The 13,110-nt window shown below is 41.8% G+C and overlaps 1 protein-coding gene across 1 annotated transcript in view; it reads right to left on the bottom strand.

Annotated features, from left to right (window-relative positions):
• Positions 1-12,825, bottom strand: part of LOC308702244 (phosphofurin acidic cluster sorting protein 2) — a 76,160-nt gene extending 63,335 nt beyond the window's left edge. Inside the window, exons 1-2 of the mRNA XM_081384926.1 lie at positions 12,408-12,825; positions 11,596-12,124 (exon numbers count right to left, since the gene is read on the bottom strand). Coding sequence (XP_081241052.1) covers positions 11,596-11,840 — 245 coding nt within the window. The 5' untranslated portion in view covers positions 11,841-12,124; positions 12,408-12,825. The remainder of the gene's footprint in view (positions 1-11,595; positions 12,125-12,407) is intronic.
• Positions 12,826-13,110: the final 285 nt, after the last annotated feature.

The raw sequence follows: 13,110 nt of genomic DNA, 5'->3' as shown, positions 1-13,110 counted from the left end.
TACTTCAGTACTGTAAATAATTACGCCTTGCACAAAAGTGCTGTTGTGGGTACAGCTATTAATTTCTCTCTCACAAACGAACCCTCACGTTATCCAAAGCGGATGTCCAGGGGTCGTTTTTTAACAATCCAACTGAGGAGGACGGGGTCGGGGACCCAGAGTACAGCCGGGACGAAGGCCCGGTGGAGTCGAGGGAGGGAGGAGCCATGGTGGAGACTTGGCAGGCGGACCCAGAGGGACGGCAGATGGAGCCGATGGAGACCCAGGTGGAGCCGAAGAGCCAATGAGATCGAACGACACCGAAGGATCAGGAGACCGAGGCAGAGCCGCAGCAACAAGCGTCCGAGGTGGAGCCAGGGTGCCAGAACACTGAGGTGGAGCCAGTGGGACTGAGGACCAAGGCGGAGCTGGAGGGAGCACAAAGGGTGGAGGGATGAAGTGCAGATGAATGCCTGGATGTCTGTGATGCAGGGAGAGCAACGTCTAACCAAGGCAAAGCCGGAGGGACGAGGGGTTCTAGTGGAGCCATAAGGATGATGGTCCCAGGGGGAGCCAAGTGAGGGAGGAGCCAAGGTGGAGCCGGAGGGAGCACACGAGGTGGAGGGATGAAGTGCAGATGAATGCCTGGATGTCTGTGAAGCAGGAAAATCAACGTCTAACCAAGGCAAAGCCAGCGAGACGAAGGAGCCCGGTGGAGCCGTAAGGATGATGTTCCCAGGTGGAGCCAAGTGAGAGAGGAGCCAAGGTGGAGCCGGCAGGTTGACAAGCCGAGGTGGAGTGATGAGCTCGGCGGCTGGAGGCGGAGCCTGGGGATCCTCTTGCCAAGGTGGAGCTGGTGACTGGAAGATCCAAGGCATATCCATGCAGCATAATGGAGCAAAGGAGGAGACAAGGAGCTTAAGGGAACCAGCGGAAGTGGGGCCCAAGGACTGGCTGGCTTTGGAGGAAGAGGCAGGAGAGGGAGGCTGGGTGGGATCTCTGGAGACACAGGAGACTTTGAGCTGGGCGGGACTAGCGGAGACTGGAGTTTCTTGGAAAGATCCACTTTCAAATCCTCATAAAAATGTGCAGAAGCCAGCTGCAGCTCGCCCTCAATGGCGGGAGTGTGGGACGGGCTTTCTTCTAAAACCCATGAACTCCACGAGCAGCCCCACGGGCACCGACGATGTAACCGGTTCCCACACCTGGTCAGACTTCATCTCGGCAGGCTCATTGGGATGGGCTCTGGTGTCTTGTCCGTGAGAGGCGTGGGCTGGGCTCTGGGTCCGGAGTGGGGCAGGTGACGTCCTCCTCAGCAGGGCAGATGGTGAATGGGGACCCACTACACAAACTGTCCCCAGAGGACCAACACGGGGCAAGCATGCCTTTGTGTGCTCGTTCAGGCTGGTCAGATTGAATACTCACCAGGACCGACCTGGGAAGATTGTTAGACGCCAGTTGTTAATGTCCTCTGGTGAGGTCCTCAAGGGATTCCTGCTCATGGGACGGCCGGCAAGTCCATATTTTCACTTTCTTTGGTCCAGTGTTCTGTCAGGTGTGAGTGACTTTAATGAAGCGCATGATAACAAGGAGAATCACAGGGAGTAAACATAAATCACAACCACGTCCCAATAACTGCAACTGTACTGGGCCAAGAGCTGAATGAACTGAAGGCATATATATATATATATATATATAAGGGAGCAATCAAGGGAAAACAGAACAGTGGGAGTAAATTAACAACCTAGAAGACTAACTAGGAACACAGGCAAACGAGAACAGGGAAAACAGATCCAAAACACTATTAAACTAAATAGAACTAAACATAACTGTGACAGATGTGTGGACAAATAATAATAATAATAATAATAATAATAATAATAACATTCATATTAAATACAATTATTATTATTGTGCATTATTATTGCATTTGGATCTGGACTTGCTGTGTATTATTATTACTATTATTATTAATACTATCATTATAATTATTATTATGTACAATCATTATTATTTTTGCCTGAAGAACAATAAGAAACTATCCAGAACAAACAATCAACAAATAGAAAAATAATATTATACACTAAATATCAGTATATTAGAATGATTTCTGAAGGATCATGTGACAAGACTGGAGTAATGATGCTGAAAATTCAGCGTTTGCATTCTGTTTTTATTGTTCAGACGTGTTGTTCATGAATAAGAGTATAATCTTCTGTTAGGTGCTAAATCTCACACATTAACATCACTGGCCTAATTACTGCGTATGAATAAATACATGAACTACATAAAAGGCTGGGATGGACTGAACAGTCACAGGAAGCGGCAGCATGGAGCTCTTTCCTGAAGAGGAAACACTTCTTACACACACACACACACACATTCTCACAACGTGCCTTAATAACGAATGATAAAATACACTAAAAGGTGTAAATAAAAACGCTCATATGTTTATAAAACACACCATCTATCTTCCCTATGACTATATTTGAACAGGAATTTTGTATTTAGTGTAGGACTATCAAAAATCTTTTCAATATTGTGTATTTTTAGAGCTGTTTGTAGCATCAATTCTGCCCCTCGTACATAATCAACGCTAATTATAAAACGTATCGTAGTACAGCAGCTGATCCGCACAGGAGCAGAAAGGGTTTCTTCACTCCACATGTGCGTTATCTGTAACTTTACAGCAGAAGATCACGGTTCGGGACCATCGTTCTCGCTGCACTGCTATTGGTCGCCTCAAATCTCAGCGCTGCCCTGGGGTGCCATGGGTAATTTTCCATTTGTGGAGGAGTAGAGCCAGAGAGAGAAACCTGTGCTAGTGATTCGGATAGAGGAAGAGAGAGGACGAGATGAAAGGAAAGTAGGTGGGAGAGATTAGTGCAGTCGTCATTTCTTCCTGAAGGAAATGTCTTCCCGGCTGAAGAAAATCCTGCTTAAGCTGGTAACTGGGTCTGAATGTGTATTGAATGTGCGAATATCTGTCACTTTTGATCAATGTAATGCATCCTTGCTGCATAAAAGTCTTCTTAAAAAAGAAAAAAAAAAACACTTTTGTACGGTAGAGTATATACATACTATGCCTTCATGCACACACATATATAATACAGGAAGAACAATAGGAGGAAGAGAGTGCATACCACAAGAGCCACAATCTCTGCATGCAATGCAAACATGAAAACACCCGACCCTACGAATGCACACACACACTTGCTGCCCCCGAACAGCCTTCATGCATCTTTCTGATTCATGCTTTCATTTTCACATTCTGCACTATTCGTCTACACGTTGATCAAGGCCGTAACCAGGGTTTGAAAATTAGTGAGGTCCGAGGTGAGGTGCAGGGCCGGATTAAGAATTCAGAGGCCCCTGGGCACAATCAATGTCTTGTAGGCCCCCCCTTAGGCAGGCCTAATGTATAGTTTGTCCAAGGACATTTTAATTTTGCATTAAGAGTTTTAGTTTACTGACTTAAAAGGAACTTTGTTGTACTATGCTGGAGTAAAGTTCATAAATGATCGATCTTTCCCATATAGGATTTTGTAAAACTATGTTGGGTAAACCTCTGTCCCTCTAGGGGGGTTCGGGGGCATGCTCCCCCGCAAGAAAATTTTGTACATTTTAAGGTTAAATGCATCAATCTGGTGCTCTTTGAGAGCTCAAAATTAAGAGCTTCAACGGGCTTCAACCCATGAACTGTGCACAAATAAAAAACATTGACTTGTACCTGGACATTAAAGGGGGCTCAAACTTATTTTTTAGTTATGATATGGAGTTTCAGTCTACATTACATTATAACTGGTGTTTTAGTATGCCAAACAATTAGTATAATAATATAATAATGATTTCTATAATTATTCCTATGACATAAAATCCATATAGCCTAATAAATGAAAATGAATATTTCAAAAGTATATTTTACATTACACTATAGGAAAATTACAATACTTTTGTCCTAATGTCTTCACTTGCAAGAAATAAACCCTTTGATCGCGTGAGCAAAGTGCGCACTTTTCTTTAAATCACGCAGCACAAACATAATGCCTATATAGGATACTTAAAGTCTTGTGCTGTTTTATAAAGCACAAAACCATATCACGGTTTCGATATTAGTTCGTTGGCAAAATATAACGCTAGAGACCTTTATGTTAGGCTATACATTTTACATCTCATGTGTATTGGGAAAAGGGAGAAGAGGGAGAAGAGCGAGTTCGGCAAAAGGCGGATTCGAACTCGAGTCGAACGCGTCAAAAGCTACTTAGTTTCAAGCACCTCACGCACGCCCAACGACCCGTGCAACTGTAGCTATTTAGTTGTGGATGCCTTTTTTGCTAAAAAGACAGGCACTTAGTGCAAATTATACGCGCCATTATCGGAAATGTAAAAGAAAAAAAAGTTTATTGGCACTTTTTGGTCATTTCATGACTTTCAAATTGACATCAACTACGATGCTGTTGCATCATGCTTGTAGTTTCTTTTGCGCTTTATTTATAAATTATAATAAAGTGACATAAAGCGCTCTGCCGCATTTTTTACAGTCTATGCTCACAACACGCTCTCAAGCCCCGTTCACTGATCTACCTTCTCGCAGCGACATAAATTGCAAACACACATATGACGCGGTTTAAAAGGCTAATTAATCATTCAGAGAGCTTGAAATTTTATTTTTGAATATAAAAAAATGACCGAGGTCCGGACCTCGGTGACCTCATAGCTGGCTACGGCCATGACGTTGATGTTCTGACGCTGCCATCATCCAGATCTCCCATAATTACCCTGATCACCCGAGCAACAATGTAGCAATGCCCTAAAACCACCCAGAAAGTTGATGATGTCACAAATAATACCCCAGAAAACACCCAGCAACCACACAGTAACGCACTAAAACTTTCAGAACATCTAGCAAACACATAGCAATGTCCTGGAAGCCACCCACCCACATATGTTTGGCACAGGAGTCATGCTGCATTTAGGAAATATCCCTTTAAATTCACAGTAAAAACTGTTCTTGCAGGAAATTCACCATACAAATATCTTTCAGGGATTACAAGATGGCATATTGGTGCCTGTATTCAATCATTTTTTTTGTTTTGAAGTTGCAAATACTATTTCAATCTGGACGTACTACATCCGTCATGTTGTCATTATCATGTGATCTACGAGCGTCAGCTGCGTCGCTTCACTGTCATTCATAAATCCTCTCCCGTGGCCTCATGGGACAGTAAAGTGTCCATCATATACACACTTCAGAATCTCACTGGAAGAAGTAGGTCATCCGGCTGCTCTTTTATGAGTCCTGTGAATTCAGACATACTTCTTTTATCACATAGCCTACTATTTTTGGCACACTATAAAGTAGGGAAGAATACCATTTTGGATGCAGCCAATGAGATCGCTGGCTGAACATTTAAATAGTCTGGTTCAGTGTTTGCTGTGGGCTAGTCCTGCAGTATCAGTTCCTCTGAACCCCTCCTCTTCCCCAGCTCCACCTGCCTGGATCTGATACAGGATTACTGTATATTCATGCAACAGCAGCAGATCTTACATGTTCACAGCAGCGTGTCTGTGTATCTATTAGCAGTAGCAGTCCATACCGTCTAGACCAAATACATTAACATTGCCATATTCAATAACACGCTTAAACTTATATCGAAAGTTGCCATGATTTGACAGTATTTTACAATTAAAATTAAAATACATATGTGATGCTAAACCATATACAGGTTTGGTATTATGTTGGATTTACTTTTTTTCACTCAGAAATTCAATTTCACAAATAATTACAAAGAAACAGAAAGTAATACTGAATTTAACATGAAATTCGGAAGAAGAAAGACTGAAATGCTATTTTGAAATACTCCTATAATCTTTATTTCAGTGTAGTATGTCTCCCTTACTTCAGCAGGGCATTGTTAATGATATCATAGATACAGATCATTTCTAGATATGAATGCCGGTTTTTGTTTCATCTCAGTTCCAGGACAGAAAATGCCAGGAAGAAAACTCCTCAGAAACAACACCAGTATCCAGTGATCCCTGCTCTACTACAGGAAGAGAACCGCAAAACCACACACCGGACTCCAGCGGCGCTCCAAAATTCATTAAAATGCCTCCCATTGGGCTGACAAATGCTGAAGATGACCTCTTTAAAAGAGTACTGAGAAAACACATCAAATCGTCCGATATCGAGAAACTATACAGTTAATCACAGCTTTGAACCCAATGAGTTCCTTCAGGTCTACGATAATGGAGTGAAAAAACCAACAAGCCCACTGCTTTTACATTTGTTTTTCAAGTGAACATCCACAGCCACTTATGCACATTCACTACAGGATAGGAACTGTACAGAATTGGTTGTTGGTTCAATTAATGGTTCTTCCCAATTATAATGTGCTAAGTTTTAATGACAGTCTTTTCTGAGGCCAAAATAAATGCAATCCAATAACCACAGAAAAACAATTCAAACAGATAGTTAAAGATGTTCAATGATTGAAGTTTGTTAATTAGCTGGAAAAAGAACTCAAGAGGAGCTTTTTTACATAACTTGTTAATTATTTATGTATGTTTAAATAAATCTGTCAAGTTATTATACGCAATTTAAAGGAATAGTTCACCCAAAATAGAAAATGTCCTGATTATTTACTGCAGATGACTGATGGTTACACTAGAGAAGACCCTTATTTGTCGTGTGGAGATTTGCATCTGCTTAAATATGGATTTTGGGCTCACAAATATGGACTATGTTGAACACCATTCACTTAGTAGATGGAGAAAAATCCTGGAAAGTTTTCCTCCAAACCCTTAATTTCTCTTCGGCCAAGGAAAGAAAGTCATATGCATCTCGGATGGCCTCAAAGTGAGTAAATAATACGGACATTTTCATTTTGGCACTTTATTTACGTTGGGAATTCTTTGTAAAGTAAGTATTTTTAAAGATAACTTGTTTGAATAAAGCATATTTTGATATTTCAGACCCTACTGACATTCAATGTGAGGTCATTTCTGCAGACATTTACTGACGCCCTGAAGTCCTCTCAGTGCGTATCAGTGTTTTTAAAACAGAAAAGGAGGTCGGGAACAGTGCGGCTCATTTCCTGAGGGATCCTCGAGCGACGGAAACCAATGGCTTTCAAGAGGTACAGCGATGCGTGTGTTTCCACCACATGGATCTCTGGGAAAGGACAACATCATGTACCCTGCCGACATCAGCTGGCGTTTCATCAGAAATAATGACCCTACACGGAGTCCCACAGCAATTAAGGCCCAATGAAGGAGCATGAATAATTGACACGCCATCGGCTGCGTGAACTGATGGGAGCCGCATGTTTAATTACTGCGGGCTGATCTATGCCTGGATGGCTTTACACTCGTTTGTCTTCGCAAGGACAAGAGGAAGGAGGGGAACGATCTATAGGCTACATCGCTTCGAGTGGCCCTTGTCAATACCTATAGGACAGCTATAGCACTGGATGATGGAAACTACCTCACGAAACACCCAACAATGGCTGTTTACATATTCATTCCGAGTGTTTACATGAACGCTATTTCAACGTCATTGCACATGCGCAGTCCGGTTTCACAAAGCTATTTTAGACCGCTCTATAGTGTTAGACAAGTCTAAAATTAACAGTCTAATGCAAGTTAGACTGTTTCACAAAAATAAAGACTGACTTAATTTAGACCAAAAAAATTAGACACCCAGACTAACTTAGGTCTAAGACTCTATGTTACCTTGGCAACCAGCAGTAACAATCAGTTAAGCCCCTTTCACACAGAGATTCCGGAAAATACACGGATAAAGTGACCCGGGATTTGACCCGGGTTCATTTGATTTTGGTTCATTCACACTGCCAGTGATTTGCCGGAATCAGAGAGCGCGTTCACACACAACCCGTGTATGTCCCGGAAAGACACGTGACATCGATGTGACTTGTAATGTCTCAGCAGCGTCTTCAGTTTGCTTATGAGCTGCGATTTCTCTCTCGAGAAACCACGCTTGTGCATTTATTTCTCTGATTCGATCATAAAATTGCGCATTTCGTACCGTTTCACAGCTGGCGAACGATCCCGGCTTCAGCGTCATCACTACGACACGGCATTATTACGGCTTTTGTTCACACAGCGCGCGTTCCGGGACTGAACACGGCAATGTTACTAGGTCCCCAACCCGGCATCGATCCCGGCATTAAACCCGGGTCGTGTTTGCGTTCACACAGAAGGCGTTCCGGCAATTTGCCGGCAATTTCCCGGGTTCAATGCGCTGTGTGAAAGGGGCTTTACATTACAAACAGGGAAAACAAAGGGAAAATGGCTCATAATTTAAACATTTCTTGTTGTTACTACATTCTCCGCTAAATTTCCCAAGTAAAATGTCCTTGTAACTGTTATACTCCTCCAACAAACACAAATTTTCCGCTGGGGTAAACTTACTGCGTTTACTCGTTCCACCATGTTTTTTGTTTTGAAAAGTGTCTTAATTTACCCAGAATGCATTGCAGTGTAGTCCTACTTAAGATAGTCAGAGTCTTAAGTGCGTTGTGCAACGGTCTGGTTTAGATGTCTATCTGAAGTCTGACTATCTACTATATCTAAGCCACAGTCAAAGTCTATCTTTGTGAAACCGACCCCAGTTTCGGTTTTCAATCCAATCAAGTGTTTACATGTCCTCTGGATCGGATTAGAAAAGGAATAAACCAACCCTTTCAATCCGATCGAAATTTTATTGGGATCGAGCTCAATCGGATCGATTACGGTGTTTACATGAAGAATTTTGAGTCCGATTGAGCCACTAATCCGATGACTACACTCTAAAACATGCTGGGTTGTTTTAACCCAAATGTGGGTCAAATATGGACAAAGCCAGCCATTGGGTTACATTTTTTTATAAAATTTTTAACCCAATGTTTGAGTTTGTTCATATTTGACCTAAAATTGGGTTAAAACAACCCAGCATTTTTTAGATTATTTGGTTGCATGTAAACGTAGCCATTGTGATGCAAGTCACGACTGAAAGCACTGAACATTTTAGTACAATTATCCACTAACGGAACTGGGAAATTGGAAAAGGACAGAACAGATTCTTGATTCCCAAGCCCAATGGGTCTAAGAGAGACTCAGGACATCCAGCCATCATGCTGTGTGAAGCAGAGCAGAAAAAGCTTTGGCATTTCAGTGATATTCACGTGGCCTTTCTTTGAGATGACGACTCTTGAGCTGTGAACCACTGAAGTCCAGGTCCTTGAGGGACGCCCGCGAGTCCCAACGCGAGACACGGCTCCGTTCTCATCACCGACGCAATCGAGACACATCTGGGCCGAGCTGATTAATCTAGTCCCACCAGTTCCCGCTGCTCTCTGTGGAGCGTGATACGCAAGTCACTCGCTGTACTGAGCCCGTCATCCAAAAACAACAACAGAAAGGTGGAACAATCCCACTTGCGACATACTGAACCAAACATTGTGTGATACATTGCAAACACAAGTGACAATTGTATTGACAAATACAGCATCCATGACCAGAATTTAGGTAGCACTTTATTTTACAGTCCTGTTCCCCACGTATACTACGTCCTATTACAGTAACTGGGTTAGGTACTAACCCTGAACCTACCACTAAACCTTAACCCATGTAGTTACCTTATATTACCAGTGCTTTCTTGGGTAAGTACACTGTAAGTACATGTACTGTATATATGTTGACATTGTGCATATATGTACTGTATATTTATATGTGTAAACTGCCATATTTAGTGAATCTGATGTTCCATTAAATGCATTTTGTTTTAGATTCCTAAAGTATGAACTCTGTTTTATCGTGCTGTTTTGTGTTAAGATTTGATCTGACAGTTGTAGAAAACAACAGAGCCGGGATGTGCTTGTTTATGCTTTACAATGCTTGAGAATCCAATGAGCTTTCCATTCATCAGTAAAACTGAGCATGAAGGTCCACTCCTAAAGCTGAAAATGTACGAATGCGATTATACAAATTCATATGGGAGTACAATATACTTTATCCTATTATATAAATACTGTAAAATATTGTAAAAAAAAAAAAAATACAAAGAGCAAAGTATTAATTACTTTTAATTACTTTACAGTGAAATGTAGCTTAGCATTTTAAGCTATATTCAATGTGTAAAAAGTACTGTATGAATGTCCTTTGATTTTTTTGATTTGTTTACTTATTTATTTGTCCTTATAATTTAAAGGTAAAAAGGAGCGTTCCCAAAAGTTCCAGTGTGACCCATCACATTTGTTTCTATTTCCTCAGTTATTATTCTTGTTAAACATGGAAGCTTTTTTCCGCCACGAAATAAAAAATTTAAAATGTAATTTCAACTTTATATCTCGCAATTTGGACTTTATAACTGGCAATTGCAAGTTTATATCTCACAATTCTGAGAAAAAAAGTCAGAATTGCAAGATATAATATGAACTGCCAATTGCCAAATGAATTGCGAGTTTATATTAAGCATGTATGACTTAATTGTGAGTTATAAAGTCCAAATTGTAAGATCGCATTTGTGAGAAAAAGTGATAAGGGGGAAATGGAATAACGTATTGATAATTCTTGGGATAAATATTGGGATGATGAGCACATTAAAAGTCATTTTATTACACCATATAGAGGTCTATATGAACATACACAGTGCAAATACACGTAGAGCTGATCAACTCCTTCACTATTCGTCTTTCAGCGACATTATATGGAAGGATTTGCTTTCACAAAAACGTGCCGCACTTTTGTGCCAGTTCAACACAGCATTTATAAATGTTAAAAAGCCTTTATAACCTGATGCTGATGTCATTCTTAAAATCATGCAGAATATGCATGTTGTTGCAAACAAATGACATTCATCATGGCCACTACAAGCTCAAATTTGCATTGATTTACTGTAATGAACACAAAAGGGCTTTTGAGCCCACCGATTGCTCCAGACTTATAAAGCCTCCACGCAATTAACATGCGCTTTAAAAAACATAAAAAAATGCTGATCCTCATTTTCAATCCAAAACAAGAAGATTTTTCAGTAAATGTGTGTAAAGTTGCTATTACATGATATTAATGCACTATAACAAAACGGCATGTTGACAGCATCTATCAGAAGACTGATATTGAAATCCAACAATGATTATGTAGTTGTTAATCACAGGCTTCGATTTGCAATGCTTTAACTTTAGTGGGTGTGTTTATATGACACCCAAAACATGTTATTGTATGTGTGTAAAACAAACTAAACACAAAGGAATGTGCCTATAGAAACACTAACATTTTCCAAATGGTTTTTCAGCATCACACACACATGATTTGTTTATGACCTGCTTTACCAAACAAGCGCATTAATCCGGTCACAACTATTGATGATTTCTGTCTACAGACACTTGGCATGTCTATAAATGTCCTTCAAAATGAACATACTCGTGTTTCCATGTGTTCATATATCCACCAGCATCACAACACTGAATGCACGAGTTTTGTTTTGACCTCAACGTTACATGCGCGAGTTAAAGCCCATGTTGCATGCACAGAAAAGCATGCAACCGGACAAATGAATAAACACTGAAGGTTTATTATTCACACACATCAACAATAATAGCGTTAGGTTTGATGTACCTCGGAACGCAGCTCGGAGATGAGCGGTCAATCTCCCACGTTGCAAACAAATTCATGGGCACGGGCATGATGGGAGCCGAACCCGCCGCACCCGAGCCCGAGCCCGAGCCCGAGCCCGAGCCCAGAGCTCCGGCCATGGCTGATCCCCCGGGCGCCGCGGGTGCGGGTGCGGGAGCGGGGGCACCGACACCCGGGCTCATGAAGGCGGCCCGGACCCCTCCTCTCTCCACAGCCGCGGCCATCATCGAACCGACACTCGACTGGACTGGGACGCTTCTGGACCTCACTTATCAGGACGGCTTTTTCTGCTCCTGCTCATCTCTCACACACACAGATTTGCGATGGTCAGAGGCGGAGCTTCGCTTCAGATTCAGAGGGGAATGTGGAGCATATGCGATCTGACCTCGGCCGATAGCAGGCGCTGAATCACGGGCTCCGTTTCCAGTTCAGGACACTCGCGAACGAGTCGTTCTTTCGAAAGATTCGGTCGAAACGATTCGCGAGCCGTTCGTAAATAACTGTAGGCTCACTGTTTTTGGAGGACATCCGTTTGGGAACGAGGTCAGTGACGGATGAAGAACATATAGGGCGAAAACAAGTGGAATAAAAACAACAACATCAATTTAAACTGAAACATAACAGATAGCCTATTACCTCAAGAGAATGAAAGGTGAAATGTAAAAAAAAAAGTGACATGGAAACGTTCCAGTCAACACATCTGACATACTACTGAGAATGTCAAGTCAAGTCACTCACATTTATTTATATAGCGCTTTTTATAATACACATTGTACAATTGTTTGAATGCTCACCGTCTCTGAAACCGGTTTATCTCTGACCTCCAGGCCCTCTCTGTGGTCTAATGGGTTCTGCGGGCCTCAGCCCAGATAGACCTCGGGCTGTGGGTGAGGTTAAACTGAGCTTGTGCCCAGTGTCACGGAAAAAGATAACCAGAGAGGGCAAGAGAAGTTGGTGTGCTTTAATTTAGAACTTTAAACATTGTTGAGTCTAAAGTGGCATAATTTATAGGCTACTTGTGGTGCAGTATCTCATATATTTGTGCATCATCAATAGACCCTGGCATTTTGCTTCCATATGTGTGATAAGGTGAGATGCATGCATGACATATTGTCTAGTTCGCTGAAAAAAGTAGCCTAATGAGTTGCAAATCGCCCCCCTATACCCTCGTGCACTATTGCCTACATTAGTCCACGGATACAAACCTGTCCTGGGGACGACACACCACTGCACAACTTTACAGTCTCCCTCATCACACACCTGATTTAACTCATCAGCTCGTTAGTGCAGACTGCAAGACTTGAATTGGGTGTGTTTGATGAGGGAGGCATCCTGAGAAGCACTATACTCTATATTCACTTGAAGTTAATGAAAGTGAGTGAGTGAATGAAAAAGAGTGTGTGAATTTGGACAGAGTGCGCCAGATGATGAGCTGCTGCTTATGTATAGATTATGCTTATTGTTATATAATTAGGCTATTTGAAACTTAGCAAACTG

Source organism: Scardinius erythrophthalmus (genome assembly GCF_964197995.2).
Source record: "Scardinius erythrophthalmus genome assembly, chromosome: 14".
NCBI classification, from domain to species: Eukaryota; Metazoa; Chordata; class Actinopteri; order Cypriniformes; family Leuciscidae; genus Scardinius; species Scardinius erythrophthalmus.
This window is presented reverse-complemented; position numbering and strand designations above follow the sequence as displayed.